We start from the raw sequence: 27,604 nt of genomic DNA, 5'->3' as shown, positions 1-27,604 counted from the left end.
AAATCAACTAAAATACTACATCATACACATGTTCTAATATTTGATATGTTTATTTAAATTATTTAAACCTTGTACAATATGATACATGAATTAATGGAATAAGCTTTCCTGTAGCTCAGTGGTTACAGCATGGCACTAGCAATGCCAAGGTCATGGGTTTGATCCCAGGGATTGCACATACTCAGATACAAATGTATAGTATAATGTAATGTAAGTCGCTTTGGATAAAAGCGTCTGCCAAATGCATAAATGTAAATGTAAATAAGCACAGCAAGATCTCAAACAGCCGTGTTTCGTCACTGTGCGGCTCTCTGAATCCAAACTACAGTGAATGCAGAAAAAAACATGTTGCAAACATAGAGGAATGTATAACATCTAATTCATCATCAGCTCAAAGCATTATGGGTAAAAACAGCCTGTTCTGATTTATCAAATCAGTTCCATTAATGCTCCACCACGCACTCTAAACCCAGGATAGAGCGGTTGAGTAAATGTGGTCTGGACTGTGTGGATGAGGATCATTGTGTCTCCAGAGACGCTGTAGAAGGACAGAGTTCCTGCACTGTGATCCACATACACTCCTGTTCTATAGTGATTCACATTCACTTCTTCTGTCCTGATGTTGGGCTTTACAGGGAGATCAGTCTTTATCTTATTGTGCCAGAATGAGTAACTGGAGGAAGAGCAGCTCAAACTCCAGGAGTGATCATTAAATCCAAACAAACACTCATCCCCTCCCTTCCTGCAGATGCTCTTATATGACACTGATATCCACACATCTGTTCTCCACTCAATCTCCCAGTAAGAGCGTCGATCACTCACACTCTCTCTACACAACACCTGCTGACACACATCAAATCTGTCTGGATGATCAGGATACGACTGACTCTCTACGTAAGGGTTAGTAATCATTCTGTTCCCCTTAGACAGATGGAGGTTTTTATTCACTGTGTTCAGATCCAGAGTGAGCAGACGGGAATCTGATGGAGATAAAACACATCACAATCAGGAATCATGAATCTGATCTTTTAATGTATCTGAACTCTTCATGTTCAGTATTTCATCAGTGTCTCAGTACAGTTGAGCAGATATCCTGTGAAAATCATCATTATCATTATCATGATCTAAATCTCTTCTGTCGTGTTTTCTCACTCAGTTTCTCTGCTTGTTTTCTCAGTGACTTACATTGTAGGAAGTCGTTCCTGGTCCTGGGAACAATGTCTGTGGAAATCAAGAGACATGAAGAGTGTGATTATCATGTCAGGAGAAAATGATCCCTGCTAACACATGCAGAAATCCTCCAACACAGAAGATATTTAGAGAAATGCCTCTGCTGTTTCCTGACACAGACACTACTGAGGGTTTGATGTTATTGACACGTCACCATATTTGATTTGTCTTCTGTAGACATACCAGTTTTACTCTCATTCTGCGACTTTTCCATCCTTACATTAGCAACATTATGATTTCACACTGGTTATGCCTCTCAGATAATCTACCAGCAATAAACAAAGCGTGATATTAATTGTTATTATTATATGATCTACAGTTCCATAGATGTTTAATAAAGAATATAAACTACATTGTTTAGAGTTGTAAATTATGTAAAATAACTCAATTATAGGATCAGATCAGAAGTCGAAGTCTTACTACACTGGCGCCACATTCAACAATGAACGAATTCAAGGCAACGAAAGATATAGATTTTTTTTTTTTTTGATCTACGTAGGGCCATAAATGTTTAATATAATATATTTCATATGAAATGATACAATACAAGGTTCCAAAATATTAAATATGAAATGTTACAATATAATATAAAGTTCCAGTTTAATAATTTAAACATACAGAAAAATAATAGGTAATTCTTCATTAACACCTAATTCAGTACTGTTAGCTACTAATGAAGATGCATTAACTAATCAGTATGAAACAGAATCTTATGATTATGTTGAGTAACAGTTAGCTAATCAATAACTAATGAATTCTGTCATAACCCCTGAAGAACTACTATTAATTATCTACTAATTAATGTTCAAGAACAATAACTATGAAGTAACTACTAATGAACAAAAAATTATTCATTTTCAAAATTACTTGAGTAAAATTACAACTTTGTACTACTTTGTCACAATTCACTATTTATTATTATTATGGAAATTAAATATGCATTTATATGCTGCATAATATGCTGCACTCCCAAAAAGACTCATTACTACAAATTGTTCAGAAGTTTTTGTCTGTATGGTGATTAAGTACTTTTGTGCGCATGTTCTGTAAGAAATCAGCTTCGGAAAGGAACCCCACCCTTGCCATAATTATCCAACTTACCACAGATATAAAATGTTTTATTTATTTTCGTGTATGTTTTATTTGATCTACAAAATCATTGCTGTGGTGTAAATCATTTTATTTTATGAATAGCAACATACAGGTATGCAGTTTCAGTCACCTAACTAACGAGTGTCACATCGGTCTTTGCATGATGGAAACGCCTGATCCCTTGAATAAAACACAGTATTTTATTATTAAAGATACTAAACTTACTAAACTCCAGAACACATTTTTAGAGCTTTGAACAGATATGTATAGGCTGCACATCATTGAAAACACTAAATGTACTCATTAATTTTATTTAAAAGTTAAAATGAGTTATTTTTTCATTTTTCAGAGCGATTTCTGTCTTCCGGTTTCACAAAATCTGACGTCATCGTGTACTACCGGCAAGATCTGGAGTGCTGATTGGCTCCAAGTATGGGCTGGTCGAACATGCTGACGTCAACAGTTTCTGTGTTTATTCATGAGATAAAGCTCATTCAATCCAATCACTAGGTTGTAGCATGCATAAGATTATAATTGCAGTATTATGCATGAGGAAGTGTCACTTCTCTCTAGGGCTGTCAAAAAAAAATTTGAGTTTCGAATATTCGTCGAATTTAAAAAAAAGAAAAGAAAAAAAAAAAGGCACATTCGAATGTAAAACCAGTGCATTCGAATTTTTGCAGTGTCAAGAGGAGCGCAAGCCATGATGACGTAACTGACGTGGCTTGTTTATGTTATCCAGTACAGCGCGGTGCAGGGTGCATTAATGTGATGAATATAATGGAGGAGTCAAAAAGTGAGCGTGCTGATGTTGACGCAAGAAAAAAAAACTGCGCTGTCTGCTATGGCCAACCAGTTCGACGGCATATGCAGTCAGACCCTAAGCAGTGCTGAAGAAGGCATAAGGCCTTTGGAGCAGATGGATATGTATGAAAGAGAAGCTACGCTACCCGCTGACGAAAACCCTCTCAGTTGGTGGCAAAAAACGTGCGGTATGTTTGTTTCCACATATTGCGCAGCTGGCAAAGACATATTTGACCATACCTGCCACATCGGTCAGGGGTGCGTTTCCCAAAGCGAACTATGGTCGCAAGTTCCGTCGTTACCAAGAGAGTTCAGTGGGACATACGGCCATAGTTGACTAACGATGCTTTCGGGAAACACCCCCCCAGAGCTGAGCGCGTGTTTTCATCAGCTGGAAACATTGTCCAAAAAAAAAAAAAACACCTTCTGGTGTTTTGACGAGCAATATGTGTAGTGAGCAGATTGTTTCTGAATGGCAGGTCGCTATTTTGTGTTCATGTATTACAAACATTACGCTGTCTGTTGAAGCGTGTTTTCTCAGGTTAGTGTCATAATGTACTTAGTGTAACAGTTCCCTTTCAGTTGGTCACGTTCGACAGACGTCAGTAGTGACCGACGAATTGGGGATATAGCTAGAGAGCCCTATCAGCTTCGAGTGAACTAAAACAGGCCAATGGAATTGACGTGCGATATTTGCATAATGCGCACCGCCTCCGACAGGTGTATATAAATAGGAAGCAGATGCAATCGCACTCTGTCTTTCGCTGTCTTTGCAACTGTGTCCAACGGCCACTGGCTGGCGTGGTGAACAGCGTCTCCCGTCCCGGGCCTGTAAATTCTCGTCAGGATTGACGGAGAAAGCTTACAGAGCCTGCGGACAAGCTGCCTCCGCCCTGCATGCCATGGCCCTTTTGCAGGTTTACCAGGCAAAAGCACTATCGGAAATGCCCCAGGGAGGGCTTGACCAACAGTTGCTTGTAGCTGCAACTGACCTCGCCCTCCGGGCAACTAAGGTGACAGCGCGTTCTGTTGGTCATGCGATGTTTACCTTGGTAGTCCAGCAATGCCACCTCTGGCTGACCTTGGCGAACATGAGTGAAACCGACAAACATCAGTTCCTGGACTCTCCTGTGTCCCCAGTCGGCCTTTTCAGCGACGCGGTGGAGAGCTTCACCCAACAGTTCTCCATCGCACAGAAGCAGGCTGAGGCTATTAAACATGTCATGCCCTGGCGGTCCGCTGCTGCCTCCACCCTGCCGCCGGCGGCTCAGCCTCAGCCCGCTCGTCGCCGAGGGCGCCCGCCTGCGTCGTCCTCCGCCTCTGCTAAGTTGGCAAAGCAGCAGCCAACACCAGCCAAACAGCAGGGTGAAGGTCGCGGACGTGGTGCCCAGCCCGTCTCAGCCAAGCCAGGTGGTAAGCGGTCGAGGAAGTCAACACTAGCTGCCTCGCAGAGTCCGACCACACTCCGGGCCGCTTCCATGCCGTCCGGTCGGGTCCCCGTACTCTGCCTCGCTGCCCCACCCCCGGTATGTCTGTGGTGCCTTTGGTCTCGCTGGCTCAGTGTCTGGAAGCGTGGATAGCGCTCCCCAGCCCATCCCGCTGGCTCATTTGCACCATCAGACTCGGCTATGCGATTCAGTTCGCCTGGCGTCCCCCGGTTTTCAGGGGTGTCCACTTCACTCAGGCGTCACTGGACAATGCACCTGTTCTCCGGGTGGAGATTGCTGTCCTCCTGGCGAAGGATGCAATCGAGCCGGTCCCTCCAGCCGATATGAAGTCGGGGTTTTATAGCCCCTACTTCATTGTACCAAAAAAGGGCGGTGGGCTACGGCCAATCCTGGATCTGCACGTCTTGAACTGGTACCTTCACAAGCTGCCGTTCAAGATGCTCACGCAGAAGCGCATTTTCGAATGCGTCCGTTCTCAGGATTGGTTTGCAGCGATCGACCTGAAGGACGTGTACTTTCATGTCTCGATTCTACCTCGCCACAGACCCTTCCTACGGTTTACATTCAAGGGTCGGACATATCAGTACAAAGTCCTACCCTTCGGGCTGGCCCTGTCGCCCCGCGTCTTTACGAAGGTTGCGGAGGCGGCCATTGTTCCCCTCAAGGAACAGGGCGTTCGCATCCTCAACTACCTCGACGACTGGTTGATCCTGGCCAGCTCGCGAGAGCAGTTGTGCGAACACCTCAGCCGGTTGGGTCTTGGGGTCAACTGGGACAAGATCAAACTCACCCCCGGGCAGAGGATCGCTTATCTCGGTCTCGAGCTAGACTCGGTCGCCCGGACTGCGCGCCTCTGCGGCCTTTGCGTACATCAACCATCAGGGTGGTCTACGCTCCCGTCGCATATCGCAACTCGCCCGCCATCTCTTGCTATGGAGTCAGAAGCATCTGAGGTCGCTTCGTGCCATTCATGTCCCAGGTGTACTCAACCGTGCAGCTGACGAGCTCTCACGGCAGCCTCCACTTGCGGGCGAGTGGCGGCTCCATCCCCAGGCGGTCCAGCTGATTTGGCAGCATTTCGCGAGGCCCAGATAGATCTGTTTGCCTCCCCAGAAACTGCCCACTGCCAGTGGTTCTATTCCCTGACCGGCGGCACGCTCGGCTTGAATGCCCTGGCACACAGCTGGCCCCGGGGGCCTATGCAAATATGCGTTTCCCCCAGTGAGCCTTCTCGCACAGCTCCTGTGCAAGGTCAGGGAAGACGAGGAGCAGGTCTTGTTAGTGGCTCCATACTGGCCCACTTGGACCTGGTTTTCTGACCTAATGCTCCTCGCGACAGCCCCTCCTTGTCCGATTCCTCTGAGGAAGGACATCCTGACTGATGGAGTGTCTGATGCTAGGCCAACATCCGTCTCTGACGTTGCCTGTTGGCTGGGTTCCATGTCGCGACTCCTCTACGTGAGCGGTCCCATATGTGTAATTTTCCACGGTCTAAAACTCCCTACGGTGAGTCCGTGTCTTTCCCTCAGCAGAGCCAGCTCTGCTGTCACCTGTCAGATGAGTCTCTCCCCACAGGGTGGAGCCATCCCAGGGACTTCATATGCGTACTTCCCCCCCGGGCCAGTCCATATGTGTATTCTCCACGTAAACTCCTCCCCACAGGGTAGGTAGTGGCCTCCGCAGCGTCCCCTATGGGTTCACTTCCCCAGTGTAGTCTAGTTTACTTAGCGGGTATTTCGGTAAAACAGCAGTAGACTCTTGGCGCAAAGCTCACCCCCTTCACCATCCCAGTTGGCGTGACGGGTGGCTAGAGCTTGCGCTGGGCACTGGAAGGGGTTTCGTAACTGTGGCGCTTTAATTGGGATCCCAATTTGTCGGTCACTACTGACGTACATCTCTGTTCCCTCCTTCAGGGAACGAGGGTTACATACGTAACCGAGACTTTTTCAAAACATGCAGGCCGCTTTATGGCCGCTACGACACAACAGTGGTCGGCTTAATAACAGGAGATGAGTCAAAGTACAGGGAGGAGGACCAGGCAATGTCCAAGTGGTGCAGCAAAAACAACCTGGAGCTGAATACCAGTCTGCAGGAAAATCTGCTAGTGACTTTCTACCAATACACCATCAACAGTGTCCTTGCATATTGCTTCACAGTGAGGTACCCTGGCTGTTCAGCGGCAAATAGGAAGGCTCTGCAAAGAGTTATTAAGACCGCTGAAAAGATCATTGGCTGCCCCTTGCCCTCTTTGGAGGATATCGCAAATAACAGTGTCTCCACAGAGCCCATAACATAATAAAAGACAACACCCACCCTGGATATGAACTGTTTAGCCTCCTTCTTTCTGGGAGGCGATATAGGAGTCTTAAAAGCAAGACAAATAGACATTTTTTTTTTTTTTCCATGGGCTGTAAGAACTCTGAATGGGGACAAGACTTAACATATTCTATTCTGCAGTTAATATGCAATATTCATTTTGTGGTGCAATATACTTTTTAATATATAATGTGACTACTTTTAAATTATTATTCATATATTGTTATTTTTTATTTATTTTTTTATTTTTTTAGGGTTATTATGGTATTTTGTTATGTGTGTGTTTTTTTGTTTCTTGGCACTGATCAGATGAGGCTCTATAATTTAGTTGTACTGCAATGACAATAAAGCTTCTATTCTATTTTGTAGCCTCCTATGTTAAAGTAGCTTCTCAGCTAATACTTTAATTTGATTTGAGTTAGCACTCGTCGCTTCAGTTATTTGTGTACAGGACGGCTTATCTGTTTGTTTGTTTGTTACATCATCCTTATTATTATTATATTACCTGTGAGGTTGTATAGTTCCTAGTTCTGGCTTCCTCCTGAGGGAGTTGCTGGCCGTATGCCCATTTCCCCTTTGATGTGAAAATGTAGGTGCTATGGCTGAGGTTAACAGCTAAGGTTATAAGCTGTTTTTAGCCTTCCTGGTGCTGTTTTTCCCAGGTGGTAGGCCCTTATCTTCGAGAAGATGAGTTATGCAGTGCTTCTAGGCCCCACTTTTTAAAACATAGTCATGCTAATGTCTTCATATGAGCCCCTTAAATTATATTAAAGTTTGAGATCATGATGCTAAATATTCTAGCTTTCGTTCTCTAAGGGTTCATTACAGATCTCAGATCTGTTCTGTGAAGCATTTATCCTGTTTTCGATGGCATGTATTACAAAGCATTCACATTTGCTTTGAGGTTTTAAGCTTTAGCCCTACATACATATGTGAGCTTACTCTAGTGCTGCCAAAGGTTAACGCCTGTTTCTGTGATAGCAGGCTGTGATTAGCCTCTATCTATGAATGTGGTGTTTTGTTGTACTCCCCGGTTAGGGTTTTTTTTTTTTTTTTTTTTTTTTTACTGAGTGCATCACCTGTGGGATTGCACACTCAGGTTGAGTGTAGAGAGTCTTATTCTGGTTAGAATAGTATGATATTTGCTAGCTCCCAGTCGATCATGACCACAGCAGCTGTTTTGCATTTGCTGTTAGATTGTTGACTCTTTATTGTAGCCTCTCTCTTAATACAGCTTAGTTTTTGGGCGCTGTTGATTTACGATCACGAGTTTGCTCACATATTTTAGCATGGCCTCAGACTTATACTCGCATTGTTTGAGGTGGTAGGCCTTGTAGGCCCTTCCTTAGACCGTTATAGCATATTTATGTGTATTGGGTACATTGCCTGTTGGAATGTGTAGACTTAAGCTCAGGTTGTGTAGCTAGTTTCCCACAGTAGGGTCTAGAGCTGGTCCCCTTTGAGCTCGGGCCCTGTTATAACCACGGGCTGGCGCCACATGGTGCTTAAAGTAGTAGGCCTTGCCAGGCCTCCTTTGTAGCCTCTGTGTTGGCCCAGCTGGGGTTGGTTATATCTAGACTCGTTCCATGGTTGAGTCGTGTCTTATGACTCACGCCACCATTGGCCACTCCCACCTCCGTATGAATAGGCCCTAGGTCAGGCCTCTCGTTGAGTTCTGTGGCATAGTGCGTACTTCTCCTACCTAAGGGTTTCTTGAGTACTTGGCCTGCTGGCTGGCCTTAGTCATGAAGCTACCACTGGTTGTTGCCATGTGTTCATGGAGGTTGTAGGCCCTCATCAGGGCCTCCTTTCAGTCTGCATGTTGGCACAGCTTTGTGTGGGTTTCTGTGTGACTCATTACCTTGGATGAGTCGTGATTGCCACTAGCTGACGCTGCGTGTTTTAAAAGTCGTAGGCTTTCGCAGGCCTCCTAAGTATCATGCTGGAGTTTGGCTCTGTACTCCTCTCGCTTAGAGAGTAAAAGGTGCTTTTACTGAGTACGTTTCTGAGTGGCTTGCCTCTCGAGGTGAGCTCCTGTATTAAAACCAACTGTTTGTCTGGTTTTTATGCATTTGCTTCCTTGAGCTTGGTTTCCTTTAGGTCTAGTCGAGCTAAATAGCTACCCTGTCTGTTACTCAGTTGTATTTTGCTCCTAGAACTTTAGTGACCGCTAGCTGACGCCGCGTGTGACAGGTAGGCTTTAATGGCCTCCTCTGGGAGCATGCTGGCTTTTTCCCTTTAAGTTTCTTTGTACTTTCAGTAAAAAGGATCTTGTGTCGCTGGCTGGCCGGGGTGCAGGCTGGCTAACGACCTCCCTTGGTAATCGGTCTGTCTAGCCTGAACCTTGATAACACTGCCACGAGCTGATCCCACGTGTCTGCTGAGGTTATAGACCCCTGGGGCCTTCTTTAGTGTGTGTTGGCGTACATTGTACTCCTTAAAGAGTAAAAGGGTGCTTTTACCGAGTACACTGCTCGTCGGATTGTGTTGGATGGGCTGTCTTGTGGGCACTCACAGCTACCTAATTACTTGGTTGGTCATGCGCTCAGCATGCTATGTTTTCAGTCGAATGGCCTTATGGGCCATCCTGAATACCACCATATGTGTTGGGTTCATGTTGTGATATTAGTTCATTGCAAGAACTTTTAGCTATGTTGTAGGACCCTTCTGGTCGGCCTCCATGGCTATGTGCCTACAGCACATAGTGCCTACAGCCTTCGTACTTCCCTTTGGGTTGACTGCGTAATTGTGCTTAGCTCCCTAAGATGGTCATTGGTTGTAGACTTCTGTTAAGTCTCCTGTTCAGACTGGCCCCAGGCTGTTTTGTGCTCCCCTGTACCAGGGTTTTTCTAGAGCACAGCCTCCTCAGTGCTTTAATCAGTAGCTAAGTAGATCCTAGGATGAGTGGTTTTACTCCCCTCAATACGAGTGTTTATAGTTCTTAGCTGAGTTCCGCTCTCCAGGATTCCCATTTCTGCGTGTGGGTTTGAGTTGCTTACTGCCTTTTCGCAGTCGCTCTTTCCTGCTCTCCTGGAGTTTGCGCTTGGATATTCTGTGTATCAGACAAGGTTGGCAAGGCTGTGTTTGGCTTCGGCTAGATTAGTAAGGCCTCCTTGGTGGCATCAGGGGTGATTTTGGCCTCTCTAGTGGCCACATTCCCTTTAAGGGACCACTTTCTATGGTTTGTTGGTCCCAGATGCCTTGAGCAATCTTGGTAGGCCTTTCACGGAAGGCCTTTTTTAGGCTTAGCTTGGGCTGTTGGTCATAGGGAATGCTGTCACTGACAGCCTTGGAGAAGTTGCTCACGGTTTTTCCCTGGAACTGCCGGACGTTTGTCCAGACATTTTGGGCATGCACTCTCCTTTAGCATGGCGGCGTTGGTATATCGTTCCCCATAGCGCAATCTGGCGCAGAGTTGAAGTTCCCTTTCGAAAGGGAATGTCTCAGGTTACGCATTTAACCATGGTTCCCTGAGAACAGGGAACAAAGCTCTGCGCTTCCCTGCCATGCTTTGGGATGCCTGATGAACAGTCCCTCAAAGATGAGAAGGTGTTGACTGCTTCTTCAGGCGCTCCCTTCATACATCACGGTTTGCGCCGTTCGACGTCATAGGCTGTCGCGGGCCAATAGAATTGGAGTTGTGTGATTCTTGGCATTTCGAACACCTGTCACGAGTGACGTTCCCCATAGCGCAATCAGCGCAGTCTCGTTCCCTGTTCTCAGGGAACCATGGTTACATGCGTAACCTGAGACGTTTGTCGCCACTTACTGGCTTAACGTTAACGTTAAGTGTGTCTATTCATTCCTATAAATCTAACATACTTTTTATTTTCAGCAGCTGAAGGAGAGACAGCCTGTGCAGCAACAACAAGACAACAATGATTATAAGCAGGTGTCAGGTTGGGTGGGTGGTGGAAGGAGCGAGGACTCAAATGCAGGAAGATAAGGGCTTTTTTCAATAATAAAAATAAAACAAAAACAACAACAAAACTACCCCAAGGGGGAAAACAGACTTGAATTCAAACTTGACTTGACCGACTTGAACTTGACACACGAAGGAGAAAACAACATTCAATGACAACGAACCAGCACAGGACTGCAAACACAAGGAGAATAAATAGGAGAGCAAACAAGGCAGGTAATGAGGGAGGACAGGTGGGGCAAATCAACCAATAATGAGATAACAAGGTGGGCGGGGTCAAGACAATAGACATGAGAGCACATGGCACAAAGAAACACATGACAAGCCATGTGCTCACACCAAACAAAACAAAGACACAAGCACATGGCCAATGAAGACAAATCACAAGCCATGTGCTTACACAAGACGAGACATGAACACGTGACTATGAAAACTCATAAGCCACGTGTTCACACAAAACAAGACAACATGAGAGCACGCAGCCCGTGAAACACAGACTGCGTGCTAACACAACACAAGACAAAAACACAACATGAAAGCACGCGGCAGGTGGAATAACCGCGTGCTACACAAAACATGAGACAAGAGCGCACGGCAAGTGAAAGTACACACAACCCGTGCGCTCACAATAAAGACAGGATTGGGAGCGCGAGTGTCCGAATCCCGACACGAAACCGAAACCAAACTAGACACGAGTGCCGGGATCCGAACGCCACGCTCCCAACATGAAACAAGGCACGCAGACAAGAGAGCGCACGGCCCCGAGAACACTCGAGACCGTACGCTCACACAAAAACACGACAAGAACAGGAGTGTCAGAGCTCTGTCACAAAACCAAGAAATAAACTAGACCGAAGTGACAGAACCCTGACAGCAGGGGTGGGTATTGGTTCAGTACCAATAGATATAAGGTCCTGGACTAATGGTGCTGCTATCAGTATGTATGTAACGTTCAGTCAGAAATTACCCTTTATGTACAACCACATATCATTGAGATAATCTCCAAGAGGACTGCGCAGGTCCAGGATCAAGAGATCATTCATCATGCAGACCATGTTCCAGGAGAAGCAGCATATCCTAGGTGAACAACTATGCCTCATTTTTCCAATATCACTTAGGTAAGACTAAATGGATTTAAAATGATTTCAATCATAGGTCATTTGTTTCAGGTCTGCTTGATCATTTTGTTGTCCTGGATGTGAGAACATGGTCAAAAGGTGTGTCAATCAGCATCCAGCCATAAAAGCAGCCTTCTCCTTAAAAGGCTCGGGAGGACAAACAGGTAATTCAAAGGGTTGAATTTCACAATTAAATTGCTCACAGAGACAAAGAGATGTTAATAATTCTTACTTACCTAGCCCTATCACCTAATGACTACAGCCCCATTGACTCCCTGTGCCAATGCATTGATGAAATTAAAAATTGGATGTGCCTAAACTTCCTTCAGTTAAACAAAGACAAAACTGAAATCATTGCGTTTGGAAACAAAGTTCTCAAAGTGAACATGTACCTTCACTCTAGGGATCAAACAACTAAGAATCAAGTCAGGAATCTTGGTGTGATTTTGGAGTCAGACCTGAGTTTCAGTAGTCATGTAAAGACAATAACTAAATCAGCATATTATCATCTAAAAAATATTGCAAGAATTAGATGATTTGTATCCAGTCAAGACTTAGAGAAACTTGTTCATGCTTTCATCACCAGCAGGGTGTATTATTGTAATGGGCTCCTCACTGGTCTTCCCAAAAAGACCATAAGACAACTGCAGCTCGTACAGAATGCTGCTGCGAGGATTCTGAGCAGAACCTGAAAACATGAACACATCACACCAGTCCTCAGGTCCTTGCACTGGCTTCCGGTCCAGACTCAAAACACATCTTTTTATCTATGCATTTGCTGATTGAGCACTGTGCTATGTCCGAACTGTTTGCACTTTATTTTATACGTATTATCTTTTTATTCTTTTAATTCCTTTTCCTGTTTTTATTTCATTTTTAATGTTTTTTATATCTTTTATGTATCATCTTGTTATTCTGACTTTTAACACTCTGGGGTCGGCGGTCACGCCGGCGTGATCACCGCGTTTTTTTTCTAACCAGTGTGAAAGAGACTCAAAATACTCTGTCAATGTTGCACATACAATTAAGAGCTATACACCATTTTAATCTGTGGGATATTTTCTTTTATTTGTGTACACTCAGAGTAAAAACAAAATGTTGTGCTTTTTGTAAAATAAAGAAAACTAACATGATGCATGATCTCTCGTCTCCCTCTGAACGAACTCCAATCTGATAGTTCTCAGAAAATTAACTGTAACTTAGTGAATACTAATGACAAAAAAATTACACTTATGTCTAAAAAAACGTTGAAATGTCAGGTTTTAAATCGTGTAAGTCAAATCAAAAACAAATATTCTGTGTTTATGTAATCTGTATGAAAAGAGAGCCATGTCAGAAGTCCATGATTCAGCTCATTATCCGCTAATGCGGCCACGCCCACGGAGTCAGCGCTATTCAGACGCAAATTCAGTCAATACATGCATACATCGTCTCAATGTATTTATTGTCTTGAAAAGTGTTTTGAATAGCCATAGTTAGCGATCTCTGGCCTCTGTTAGTTCGGTTATTTCCTGGATTGCCTTTTCTTCTTCAGTGCTCATGCATTTGTGGACAAAAGGGGCAGAGCGCCCTCCGGCTGCAAGTATGAATGATGAAAACACAGTATCCAGCGTTCATAGTAATGACAATAAATCCTGAATAAATATTACTCCTCTGTATAGAAAATTGACAAACATATGAGAATCCATCAATATTTCTCCAAATGTGCATGCTTTTAAGCTAAAAGCCTATATGAAATGCCATAGAGGTAACATAATTGTTCAGACACTTTGCATCACAGAAATACATGATATTTTAAAGTATATAATAGAATACCATTATTTTAAATTGTAATAATATTTCACAGTATTGCTGTTTTTTCTGTATGTTTGATTTACATTATGATGAGCTGAGACATGATCAACAGGGTTTTTTCACAGCCTATGTGACTGAAAGAGCTCATTATTTATGCAGGTCATTAGAGCTCTTTATCTGATTCTTTTGTCTTCTCAGGTGAGAATCATCCATTATTCATGATTATTCACGCCTCCACGCATACTGTGTTTCTTGACCAAATATGTTTTAGAAAATTTAAATCTCTGTTTTATATGAACAAGCAGGCAGCATAATTTTTACCTCATTTTGAAGCAAAAACTCTAGTCTACAACCTCCAATAACCAGAAGTCTTGTGAACAAAGATTTAATATGTATTTTTTGGCTTTATTTCAGTGACTTAAGTTTTTTGTTTTTTTCAATAACCACACATAAACGTTATTCCTTCAAAAACACAAACATGTACATACATGTTCCTCACATATTATTGTAGCCTAGTTTGTGCTGAATACAGTGTAATGACACTTTTTCCATTAATATGTTTATGAACAACTGAAAAAAGCACAAATGTCAGGGCATGTCAAAACTTCTCCAGGGCCCCAAAAATACTCAGACCCCTGAGGGTTAATGCATTTTAAATATTGCTGTCTGGTTGATAGAGCTGGGAGAATTAGGAAGAAAGTGATTAGGTTAAAATTTGTTAAATTTGGATAAGGGGACAAACCATGGGGAAATTAGAGCTGTAGTGCATGGTTAAGATATCTCTGGATTACAGTCAGGACACTTTCCAAAGGGGAAATTTGAACTGTGTTGCATAGATAAGATATCTCCGGAAGGGGGATTAGGGCTGTGTGGTGCAGTTTGAGGTGTCTCGGCAAAAGGGGAGATTGAAACTTTGTTTATCAGTTTGAAGTGCCTTAACAGGTAGCAGTCCTGTTGTGTGAGGAAGATCCATTCAGATCCGCTCTGATGGATAGATCCATTTAGATCCACTCTGACAGACAACAACAACAAAAAACTCCCTAAGACTTCCTAGCTCTTCCATCCAGATAGCAAAATTCTGTTTTTACTGTTATTTCTTTTTCTTATGTTCTATTTTTATTCTTCTTAATTTAAAGCACTTTGAATTACCACTGTGTATGAAATGTGCTATACAAATAAAATTGCCTTGCCTTGCCTAATTCTGAATTTGAGGGGTCAGCAATTTTACTATTTGATACATTTACTCTTTTTATATAATTCAGAATGAAATCATTTTGATTGATGAATCTGAATATAGTTGATGTGTACATTTATTTAGAAATCAGATTTGATATTTTAAAATGCATTGTCTGTCCAAAATTACAGACTTTCCCGCTGTTGGTACATATAACCATCATCCTGTCATTGCTTCTTTTATGTTTCAAAAAGCAGACTTTATATTTATCATTCCAGGTCCTGATTACGAACACAGAGAACATGAAGCTATGTGCCGTGCTGCTTATATTTATCAAGTAGTAAAAATGCTTAAAACTAAACAGAAGCATTTTGAAATTTTATGACAATAGTCATTTATTACACTGCATTCATTCAACAACAATGGTTATTTTCGTACGTCATTGTGTCATTTCTACATTATTCCACATGCTTTACACTTTAAAATGTCAGTTTTTAATCTGATCAAGTGTTTACATGTCCTATCAAACAGATTAGAAAAGGTTTAAAATTAAAATGCCAAATTTATTCTGAATGACATGGTTGCATGTGACTTAAAGGGATAGTTCACCCAAAAATGAAAATTCTGTCATCATTTACTCAGCCTCAGCTTGTTCCAAAGCTGTATACATTTCTTCTGTTAAAAACCACCATTGACTTTGATAGTTTTTTTTATGATTATTGGGTTAACTAACTTGTATGCAACTACTGAGTGCTTGCACTTACACAGTGTACACATGCCTAAAGGGTTAGTTCACACAAAAATTAAATATATAAAAAAAAAAATGACTCACCCATGTCATTCTGAACATGCAAGAATGTGTTGTTCATCTTCGAAACATAAGTGTAGATATTTTAATGAAATCTGAGTTTTCTGTCCCTCAATTTACAGACCATGCAACTAACACTTTGACACTTCAAAAAGTTCATAAAGAGACTGTAAAAGTGATCCATATGAATGGAGCAGTTTAGTCCAAATTTTCTGAAGAGACTTGTTCGCTTAATGCAATATACAGTTTGAGTTTAGACTTTTATTCACATACAAACATTAATTAGTGAACATAAATGGAAGCTCAACTGTACTTGTTTGTATATGCACTTGTGTTCATTATATAAAGTGATCAAGTTTATTCAGAAAATTTGGACTAAACCTCTCAATTCATTAGATTAGATTTACGATCTGTATGAACTTTTGTTTTAAACATCAAAGTGGCAGTTGCGTAGACTGTCAATGGAGGGACAGAAAGCTCTCAGATTTCATTAAATTACTTTATTTGTGTTTTGATGAACAAAAGTCTTAATAGGTTTGGAATGACATGAATTCATGTCATGATAAAAACAATGTTTTAACTTACAATATACAAATATTTTAATTATTTCAAAATACTGTCAAAAATAATTTAAAAAAACCCCTTCATAATCGCAATTCATTTAGGCTACATGAAATATACCCTTACTGTAGTATTTTTTCTTAAAATATTTTTTCGTGCTTTCATGTACAGAAAGATATATTTTTTTTAGGAGGCTGCAACAACGACTAAAGCCAGGGACACACTTAACGACTGTAAGGCCGATTATAAATGTGATTTGATACTTTCAACTGATCTTGCACAAACACGTGGAGTCAGAGCCAGTTGCGTTCAGACTGTTTATAATCTGAAAGTATTAAAATCAACTTCAGGAAGGAAACAGTTTTTAAGTGTGTTGATTTCAGCCTTAGAATGTTTCTTCTAGTCGTTCAGTGTGTCCCCAGCTTGAAGGAGTCAGCAGTGAAGGAAGTAATTGTTAAAATGAAAGTTTTTTGAGAATTTATGCACTGTTTATTAATTTATAAGGTTTTATAGCAGAGAATGAAGTGTTTATCAGTAAAGGTGAGAAGCAGAGTTAAGATAAGGGTCGAGGTGGTATTTTGGTCTTTAGGACGTATCTGTTACGTTCCAGCAATGTACCACTAAAACGTTACCACTACGAATATGGGAATCACATGCTGGAACGTTAATCGGGACATCATTGCAACTAATATGAGCCGATCCATTTAAGTTTTTACAACGTGCCAGTTTGGTCGAGACGTACTCTTCACGTTACAGAGACATACTGCTATAACGTCGCCACAACGAATATGGGAATCACAAAGTTACGTCCCTAGAACGTTATGTGGTACGTCGCTACAACGAATATGGTCCGGTCCAGTTACATCGTCACAACGTAACTGTGTTAGCTGGGTTTTCATCAAAAACCTTAAAGGATTAATCCACTTTTAAAGGTGCCCAAGAACGTTCTTTCACAAGATGTAATATAAGTCTAAGGTGTCTCCTGAATGTGTCTGTGAAGTTTCAGCTCAAAATACCCCATCGATTTTTTTAAATTATTTTTTTTAAATGCCTATTTTGGGGCACCATTAACTATGCACTGATTTACACTCGGCGCCGCCCCTTTAAGACGCGAGCTTCCTGCCACACGAGCTGTCGACTATAATACAGCGCATTTACAAAGTTCACACAGCTAATATAACCCTCAAATGGATCTTTACAAGATGTTCGTCATGCATGCTTCGAATTATGTGAGTAAAGTATTTATTTGGATGTTAAAAGTTTTATTCTGAGTTAATTTGAGGCTGTCCTCCGTGGCTAACTGCTATTGCTACACTGTTGGAGAGATTTATAAAGAATGAAGTTGTGTTTATGAATTATACAGACTGCAAGTGTTTAAAAAATTAAAATAGCGACGGCTCTTGTCTCTGTGAATACAGTAAGAAACGATGGTAACTTTAACCACATTTAACAGTACATTAGCAACATGCTAACGAAACATTTAGAAAGACAATTCACAAATATCACTAAAAATATCATGCTATCATGGATCATGTCAGTTATTATTGCTCCATCTGCCATTTTTCGCTGTTGTTCTTGCTTACCTAGTCTGATGATTCGGCTGTGTACAGCTCCAGACGTTAACTGGCTGCCCTTGTCTAATTCCTTTTATAATGTTGGGAACATCATGGACTGGCATATGCAAATATTGGGGCGTACACCCCGACTGTTACGTAACAGTCGGTGTTATGTTGAGATTCGCCTGTTCTTCGGAGGTCTTTTAAACAAATGAGATTTATTTAAGGAGGAAACAATGGGGTTTGAGACTCACTGTATGTCATTTCCATGTACTGAACTCTTGTCATTCAACTATGCCAAGGTAAATTCAATTTTTGAATCTAGGGCACCTTTAAATAAACTTTTCCTGATAATTTACTCACCCCCATGTCATCCAAGATGTCCATGTTTTTCTTTCTTCAGTCGAAAAGAAATGAAAGTTTTTGATGAAAACATTCCAGGATTTTTTTTCCTTATAGTTGTGATGTTTCAGTAAATCAACATTAGTCTTTAACGTGTGCGCTTTATTAACAACAGATCTTTGGTGGAACACACAAGCAGAAGTGACTACTCATCATGAACACTGGCAGACTGTGTTGCTTCTATTACTTTAACACTGCAACTAAACTCCTAGCAAGCACTTGGTCGCCACTAGTGATGCACCGAAATGAAAATTCTGGGCCGAAACCGAAACCGAAAATTTAGGATGCACTTGGCCGAAAACCGAAACTGAAGCCGAAAATGGCTTCTTTTAAAAACGTATTGCTTAATTTTTAATGGATCTGAAATGAAAAATCACAAACCAATAGAATAATCATCAAACTTTTATTAACACTTTTTGTTACATAACAAAACCTAAAATATTTTTTAACAATAAATAAATAATATTATTCTTCAAGTTTTCTTCCATTGAATAAAATAGATTAACATTTGTGGGGGGAAAAACAATCCACAATTATCTGAATAACTGCACACAAAATCACAGAATGGCAGTGGGCCTCTATTCTGTTGCTGCATGTAAACAATTATTTACTTGCATTTTAAATTTCTGTGCAAAACAATGCAAAACAACAGTGCAAAAACAGCAATAGAACTTAATCCAAACTCAAACTGTAAACAACATTTAAGCCTATGTAGCCTTAGGAAACACAGTTGTGCAGTGCTACGCAAATTTTAATGTAACTATATAAACAGAAAATTTGACTGCTGTTTATTTAAGGAAACGTGTCAGGTTTCTCTTTAAGAACAAAAGTTGCTCCGCTTTTTCCCAAGAAAGACGGTTCCTCTTCTCATTAAGAACATGAGATGCTGCACTGAATAGTCTCTCACTGTCTGTGCTGGTGCTTGGGGCAGATAAATACCTGCGTGCAATCTGTGCAAGCAATGGAAAGCGGTCTTTGTTTGCGCGCCATTAGTCCAGAGGATTGTCGCTTCTGGCAATGGGTTGTTCAGCTAGATACATCTCTATTTGTTGTGCGGCTGCGCTTGTTTCAACACCGCTACGAATTGGAGTGCTTTCCTGTAAAATTTCGTCAAACATCTCAGAAAGTGAGGGAGTGTACGCCTCCTCACTTGTACGTGACCGTTTCTCGGGCACCGTTTGCGGAGGGGTGGGTGACGAGCTTGACCGTGAGTGAAACCCAAGCGCTAGCGCACAGATGGGAGGGGCGCGGTTGACATTCATTTTCGGTTGACATTTTCGGCTGGATTTTTTATTTCGGCCCGAAACCGATAATGCCATTTTCGGCCGAAATTTTCGGCGACCGAAATTTCGGTGCACCCCTAGTCGCCACGATAAGGGACATATTACATATAACAACATTAAACTGTTTTATATCACATCACAATTCCTTATGAGTTACTTAACATATGTAACGTTGAACCATAAAATTATGATGTCGTCGATTTAGCCTGAGTACTCCAGTTTCAGATTGAATAAGGTACGACCGTGGTGTCTCACACTTTCTGAGAATAGTGCCGGATTGTGTCCACCCTCTTTCAACATCTAGCTTGACTGCAACAGAAGTTCCAGGAGGAATCTCTGGTAATGTTCTCACACTTTTTCTTTTGTTGTAATATTTTATATAGCTCCTTTTTGTTTTTTGATCAGCCTTTCTCACTTGAAGATCAGGCCATTCAGGTTTCAGGTGCGACTCTAATGTGGGAACTGTAGTTCTTATTTCTCTACCCATCATGAGTTGTGCGGGACTTACACCTGTAGCTTGAAGCGGTGTGGCTCTGTAGCTCATTAAAGCTGTAAATGGGTCAGACTGTTTCAAAATCTTTTTAGCTGTTTGTACTGCTCTTGTACTGCCCTTTGAAAGCACTTCCACTAAACTGTGGCCCATTATCGGTCAAGAGAACATTGGGACAGCCCCATCGTGCAAACATGTTCCTTAAGCAAGCACGTGTTGTTTCACCTGACAAGTCCTGAAGATGAGCTATGTCAATGTATCTTGAAAAATAGTCCACGACTACCAAGTAATGCTGCTTATTCACTTCACAGATATCAGCACCAATTCTCTCCCATGGACGGTTGGGCAGTGGAGTGGTTAGAAGTGGTTCCTTCCTCTGGATAGGTCTTGATTCCAGACAGTCCTTGCAGCTGTTAACTAACTGCTGGATTTCCTGGCCACCACACACACTACATCTGGCTCTCTCTCTACATTTCACGATGCCTTGGTGACCACTGTGTAGTCTTTGTAGTATTTCTGACCACATATTTTGGGGAATTATGATTCTGTCATCATAAAGCACAAGGTCCTGGAAAATTGACAAGTGATGGCGTGCACTGTAGTATGATTTTATGGCTTGTGGGACATTAGCAGCATACCTGGGCCAGCCATCAGTCACGTACTGCCTGACCATTTGAAGCTCAAAATCCATCTCTGTCTCTCTTTTCACAGATTCCAGCTTTGTAGGAGAGATTGGCCATGCACCACTCACTGCATTCTCATAAGCTTCCACTTCTTGCACTAATTCTGAGACCACTGAAGAGATGGTTGACTGAGGGTGTCGTGAAAGCGTATCAGCGACCATCAGTTGTTTGCCGGGTACATATTGTGCAACAGGATTATAACGCATCATCCGCAGTAAGGGCAGTAATACACTTAGCAGTGTCTACACTGCTGGAATTCTAATAGAGATGAAGAAGAAGAGAGCTAGTTCAAGATGAGCATTTATGGTTAAAACTTATATAATTTTCTTTTTTTTTTTCAGAAAATGAGTGATGGTTTCTCTAGATAAGACCCTTATTTCTCATCTGGGATCGTGTAGAACAATTTGAAGCTGCAGTGAATCTAATTTTGACCTTCAATCGTTTGGTGCCCATTGAAGTCCACTATATGGAAAAAAATCCTGGAATGTTTTCATCAAAAACTTTAATTTCTTTTCGACTGAAGAAAGAAAAACATGAACATCTTGGATGACATGGGGGTGAGTAAATTATGAGGAAAAGTTTATTTAAAAGTGGACTAATCCTTTAAGAATTTAAGAGAACATTCTTGTTTTTTGTTGGTAAGAGAAGACCTTAGTTTAGCCAATGATGTGCTTTGGTTAAGTCACATAACATTTTTTTTCTGTGGCGCGATTTCTGACAGACTGCCGTCTCTTGTCGGTAGTTGCTGAAAGCAAACTAAAATGTCAGTAACAAACAAGGACCCGCCCATGTCACATTCACAAAAAAAATGTTATCATCTCAGGTAAGTTATGATGACATATTCACCACTCAAAGAAGTTTTTATGAAATTAGTTTTTGGTAAATCAATAAAATGTCTGTGTTGCCATATGGCAACACTGTGCAATAATGGAATGACATTATTATAATAGGTTAGCTATAGCTAGCAAAGGCCAGCTGCAGTCTGTTAAGATGTAACAATAATAACATTAATGCTAGTGATATAATGTTGATTAGTCATATGTTAAAGACTGCCATGGCATTTGTATTGGATTAAATCAACATCAGAGGCCTGCAACCACAGCCAGTACTACTGGCCCAGACCTACCACTGGCCTACCATGGTGTCTTAAAAAGGCTGGTGCAAGTGGATGTAAGTGTATTGTTAGGGTGAAGTGCACCAAATGTGATGTGTACGTGTGTCTCACCTCTGAAAAAAAAGCTGCTTTTTGAAGTGTCGCACAGAAAAAAGGTGAAGTTTCAAGGATTATGGGGAGTTCATGTTCATAAACTTCCTCTCATAAGACTGCGTAATGTTGAATTTTCATGAACCGCAATGTTTTTGGTTTTATGTCATTGTTTTATGATACATGATGAACAGTATTAGATTTGAATTTTAACTGTCTACATTTGCAATTTTAATAATATTCATGAAAAACGTTGTAGGTGCCAGATACGATTTGATGTCTTTTATTTTAAAATTGTCACTTCCAGTTTGTTACGTAGGTGCGTATAGGTTCCCACTACTTAGCCCCTTAGCGGGTACTGGCTGCCGCTACAAACATAATGAAATTCAAAGAATATAAAGCATTATTCAGCAAAAGAGAATGGAATAAATAAAAGCACAAGATGTTGGAAAATATGAATAAGGTGTTTATAATTACTGCTAAAGCTTATAATAGCACCAATTGATTAAATACAAACAACATTTCTGAGGAAAAATATTAACTATATACACTCACACTTTGTAACGAAACGACTCAGGCAGAGATCCATTTGCAAGCTTTATTGAAAGTGAGTGTGGTTGTACAGGCAGGGTCGAATAGGAACAAACAGGAACCGTAAGGAACAGGCAGAGTCGTAGTCAGGGTACAGGCAAAGGATCGAGGCAGGCAGCTATGGGTCGTAAACAGGAATCAGGCAAGAACAGTAACAAACAGGAAGACAGGGAGATAACGCTCAGAATTGCACACTGGGGAAACAAGACTTCGCGGTGAGGTGGTGTGTGTGAAAGTCCTTTATAGTCCTGGTAATGAGCTGCAGCTGGGTGTGGTGATTAGTGTGAATGTGACTGGCAGAGAGGATTATGGGGAATGTAGTCCGGGAAGTGACAGGAACAGACGGTGATCATAACATAACGCCAACCTCCTGGAAGGCGCGTCCTCGCAGCATAAAAGGAACAGCTAGGGAGGGGGGGTGGGTGCATTGGAGACCTGCAAGCAGACAGGAACGGGGCCCCCAATGCAAGTCCAGGAACTCCGGCAGCCACGGAGGGTCAGGTGCCACGAGTAGTCATGGCGGGTCAGGTGCCACGGGCAGCCACAGAGGGTCAGGTGCCATGGGCAACCATGGTATGTCAGGTGGCTCAGGCAGCCACGGCAGTTCAGGTGGCTTGTGCAGCCACAGCAGGTCAGGTGGCTTGGGCAGCCACAGCAGGTCAGGTGGCTTGTGCAGCCACAGCAGGTCAGGTGGCTTGGGTAGCCACGGCAGGCCAGGGTCCATAGATGACCATAATGTGCCATAATCCATCGACAGCCCTAACCGTTCAGAGACCGTTGATGACCGAAGTCGTGCAGGGTCCCCACCCACAAGCTCCCCACCCTCAGGTATATGCCCCCCCCCCCAAAAAAAGGTTCTTGGGGACTTCAACGGAGGCCCTGGCGGGTTTGTGGGCAAGGAGCTCGGGTGGCGCCGGCAGGGCAAGAAGCTTGGACGGCGCTGGCAGGGCAAGCAGCTTTGGTGACGCCGGCAGGGCAAGAAGCTTAGATGACGCCGGCAGGGCAAGACGCTTGTGCGGAGCAAGAAAGACCTCTGGAGTGGTCTCCGGGCCCACAGCGGGCTCTGGGAAGGCCTCTGAGACTTGCAGAATGAAAGAAGCCTTCTTCCTCCTCTTTCGTGGATGAGGCAGTGGCTCTGCGTTCACCTCTTCTGTGGACGCTGCAGTGAGCTCACGGGCTGAAGCGGAGTCTGGAGTGGACTCACTGGCTGGAGCGGATTCAGGAACGGACTCACTGGCTGGAGCGGGCTCTGGAGCGGACTCAACGGCTGGAACGACCCCTTTGTTCACTGACACTGAAGGGGCGGCCATCTTGCCCGTGGGCACTGGCGAAACGGCCATCTTGTCCAACGCATCCAGAGAGCTTGAGTACATTGCTATCGGTGAACTCGAGTGCGTTGCAGCCGGCTGGCTTGTGAGCGAAGCGGCCGGCGGGCTTGAGAGCGAAGCGGCCGGTGGAGGTTTAGGAATGCCAGCCGCTTGTGCTGAAGACAGCGGTGGATCAGCCACACTGGAACGCGACACCCACAGTAAAACTAGAACCACTCAGTTGCAATGCTAGGTCAATATATTGTTCCAACATCCAACTGGGATCGTGAAACGGCATGACGGAACTCAGCGGATCAGACAGTCCTCCTCGGAAAAAGATCATGAGACATACCTAATCAAAACGCGTTAAATGTCCCACTCCAATGAATTCCTTGACGTAATCCTCGATCGCTCTGTCTCCTTGGCGGAGATACATCAACTGAGCAGATGGATTCATTGTTGACCAGACGGGAACACCCACAAAAGCTGCTGGATCTGGGTTTGGCGAAGTCTTCTGTAACGAAACGGGACTCAGGCAGAGATCCATTTGCAAGCTTTATTGAAAGTGAGCGTGGTCATACAGGCAGGGTCGAACAGGAACAAACAGAATTATATATAATATATTATTTTTCCTTTTTTTTTTTTTTTTTTACAGCACTTAAAGTTAAGCCATTCTAAGAAAAGAAAAAGTCAAATATTGCTATAGATTTATCATTATGCGTGCAGTAATAAGATTAGGAAATAAATTCTATATAAAGGTAAAAGAAAAATAGCCCTGAAAATCGATTGTTGCATAAGAGAAAGTTAATTTCTGACACTGCTAGATGGCATTAAATATGAAAACCTTTCATCTCTGGTTTATTGTCCAAAGTCTTATTTCAGGGTTCCATTCAATTTAAACAAGTTCACCTTAAAATCATTAGCCTTAAATTCATATTTCACTAAAGTCATATACTGAAACAACCATTCTTTGAGATAATGGCATTATTATATCCATCTGTTGTATGAATAAAAATCATAATAGAACTATAACAGATGAACATTAACTATGATACAATGTAATTTCTTTTCATATCTGTCATATTATTTCAAGTTCCTCCATTGTACAAATCTCAGAGTGTTTCCTAAAAAAGTTATGACATCTGAGTATGATGATTTAAATGGACACAGGTCTGGGCTTCACTATATCTCTGTGCTGTCCAGCGAGTCGAGCAGCATTGCCACACAGATTTTGAAAGGTGGTCAGCAATAATAAAACAGGCAGTGTGACAAAGCTGTTGGCTATTAGGCAGTTGTGAGTGCAGGTGCAAAGTAAATAATCTGAGATAAACTAGTATAAGGATAATATTTAAAAGATAAACACACATAAGTTGCCAAATTCATGGACAGAGTCGTTCCCTGAACGAAAAAAGAAAAATCTAGTTGAATTTCTTGTTTTTTCATGTTTTTGAAAAAAAGAAATTCTGCTTTCAATCATTTTTTTGAGTGTCGTCTCACCTTGTTTTTCCTTTTTGAATTCTTCAATCTGAGCTTCACTCTTAGCCAGTCTGATTTCCAGATCTTGTTTTTCCTTTTTGATTTCCTCAATCTGAGCTTCAGTTTTAGCACGTCTGATTTCCAGATCTTTTAGTTCCTTCAGTACATCTGTGCATGTTTTCAAAGGACAAGGTAATCCTGAGACGGCAGATTCTGTGACATTCGAAGCGAATACAAGACATTTGTACAGAAGCAGAAGAACTGCTACTCTGAACTTCATTCTTAATGCTTTAGTTAAAGTGTGTTGGAGATGTGTGTGCTGTATCTGTATGTTCAGAGTGTTACAAATCGAATGCTTTTATACCATAATCTTCAGTAATGCTCACATGATTAACAATTTAGCCAATGACAGACAAAATAGCCTACAGCATATGACTGTTTCTCTAAAAATATTGTTGTGCTGGCTTAATGTTTTACAAATGTATGCAATGTTGACAGGTTAAAGTTGTGTTTTCTTTGGCAGCTTTAATCTTACAAAACACTGAACTTTGGGCTTAATAACAGTACAAACTATCCAGTAGTAAACACGCATTCCTCTATGTTTGCAACATGTTTTTTCTGCATTGACTGTAGTTTGGATTCTGAGAGCCGCACAGTGACGAAACGCGGCTGTTTGAGGTCCTGCTGTGCTTTTTCCATTAATTCATGTATTATATCATACAAGGTATAATTTAAATATACATATCAAATACTAGAACATGTGTATGATGTAGTATTTTAGTTGATTTACTCTTGCCAAGCTCTGATTTCTGAGACACAAACACAGAGGAAACAGCAACGCAGCTATTTGATTTGTTTCTCACTACATTCAAAGAGTTTACGCTCATTCATTATTGCAGTGACCCTACAGGTTTGTGTATAATACTGTGTTCCCTTTCGATACTTCACTCGTACTGCGTATGGGGAAAGGTCTCCTTTTTCCCCATTACTGAAGCCTTTTTCAATAACGCAGTGTAACTGCATTGTCATTGGTTCACTCATAGACAAGTTGTTGAACCAATGACAGTGCGGCATAGCTGCGCGGCCTATGGCGACAAAGCGCGCGAATATTCCCGCCTAAATGGGTGGGGTTTAGGGCTATATAAGCAGGCGTTTCGCCGTAGGATTTCAGTTCTCTCTCCTTCAGCGAAGACTTCACATCGCTCCTCGCTGATCTCTGGCTGAAGCCTTCGCCGCCTGGAAAGAAGCTCTCGCCACCGTCGAGGCTCTCGAGCGCCGTCTTGAGCTGCCCGCTTCCCGCTTCCGGCTGCCTGCCAGGCTGTCTCCTGCTGCCATCTGGCGCGCTTAAAAGAGCAATTTCCCGCGGTTTATTGCCGCTCTAAAAGAGCTTTTCCTAGTGGTTCTTACCGCTCCTCAAACGCCGTTTTCACGGTGATGACGGGCACGGTGAGTGCGTCGGCTGCCTGGGCAGACCCCACGCAGAGGCTGCACTCACCGGGACCTCATGTTCTCACTGCGAGAACATGAGTCTCGCCTCTCTGCTTTCGCGGATCACCTTCTTCAGTGAAGTTCCGCCACTCGCGCCCTCCAGCCTTCTTTCTCCCACGAGTCGGCAAGGAAGAGACAGCGGGGCAGAGCGGCCCAGCACCCAGAGTTGGATGACTTCACACCGGCTCAGCCCCTGCGTGCTTCACCCTCTCCCTCGAGAGAGCAGTCCCCCATCCTGTTCTCCCGCCCTGAGCTGCGTCCTTCGGCAGAAGCGAGCGACCTCGTCTCCTCCGGCGGTTCTGGGGACGAGCCGCTTGATGACTCCATGTCTCTCGCGGCCTCTGAAACTGAAGGATGGGCAGGTGATTCTTCTTCCAGTTCACCAGCAACATAGTTTTATGTATTTCGGGGAAGATTTTTCGTAATTCTGGCAGCTCTGAATTGCCATGCAAACTCATTGCACGATAAAACACATTCTTCCACATATTTTACAATCAGAATATATCATAAATTCATTATATAGGAAGCTTTGGAGCATTATGAATCAGTGTATCGAATCATGATTCAGATTGTGTTTCAAACTGCTGAAATCGCGTGACTTTGGTCTGACTTTTGGTCAGCTGAACACTCCGAACAGCTGATTCGACATGCTGATTCATTATGCTCCGATGCTTCCTGAAGCAGTGTTTTGAAATCAGTCATCACTATATAAGCCGTATTTTTTTTGGTGCACCAAAAATATTCTCGTCACTTTATAATATTAATATTGAACCACTGTACTCACATGAACTGATTTAAATATGTTTTTAGTACCTTTATGGATCTTGAGAGAGGAAATGTCATTGCTGGCTATGCAG

The 27,604-nt window shown here is 42.4% G+C and overlaps 1 protein-coding gene across 1 annotated transcript; it reads right to left on the bottom strand.

Moving 5' to 3' along the window:
• Nucleotides 1–34: 34 nt before the first annotated feature.
• On the bottom strand, nucleotides 35–25,606 carry LOC125262995 (tripartite motif-containing protein 16-like protein). The gene is made up of 3 exons (XM_048181833.1): nucleotides 25,281–25,606; nucleotides 1,186–1,221; nucleotides 35–980 (listed from the first exon to the last, which is right to left on the bottom strand). Exons 1-3 carry the CDS (start codon nucleotides 25,537–25,539, stop codon nucleotides 430–432), a joined length of 846 nt encoding a protein of 281 aa, XP_048037790.1. The 5' UTR covers nucleotides 25,540–25,606; the 3' UTR covers nucleotides 35–429.
• Nucleotides 25,607–27,604: the final 1,998 nt, after the last annotated feature.

This window comes from Megalobrama amblycephala, linkage group LG1, assembly GCF_018812025.1.
Source record: "Megalobrama amblycephala isolate DHTTF-2021 linkage group LG1, ASM1881202v1, whole genome shotgun sequence".
Taxonomy (NCBI): Eukaryota; Metazoa; Chordata; class Actinopteri; order Cypriniformes; family Xenocyprididae; genus Megalobrama; species Megalobrama amblycephala.
This window is presented reverse-complemented; position numbering and strand designations above follow the sequence as displayed.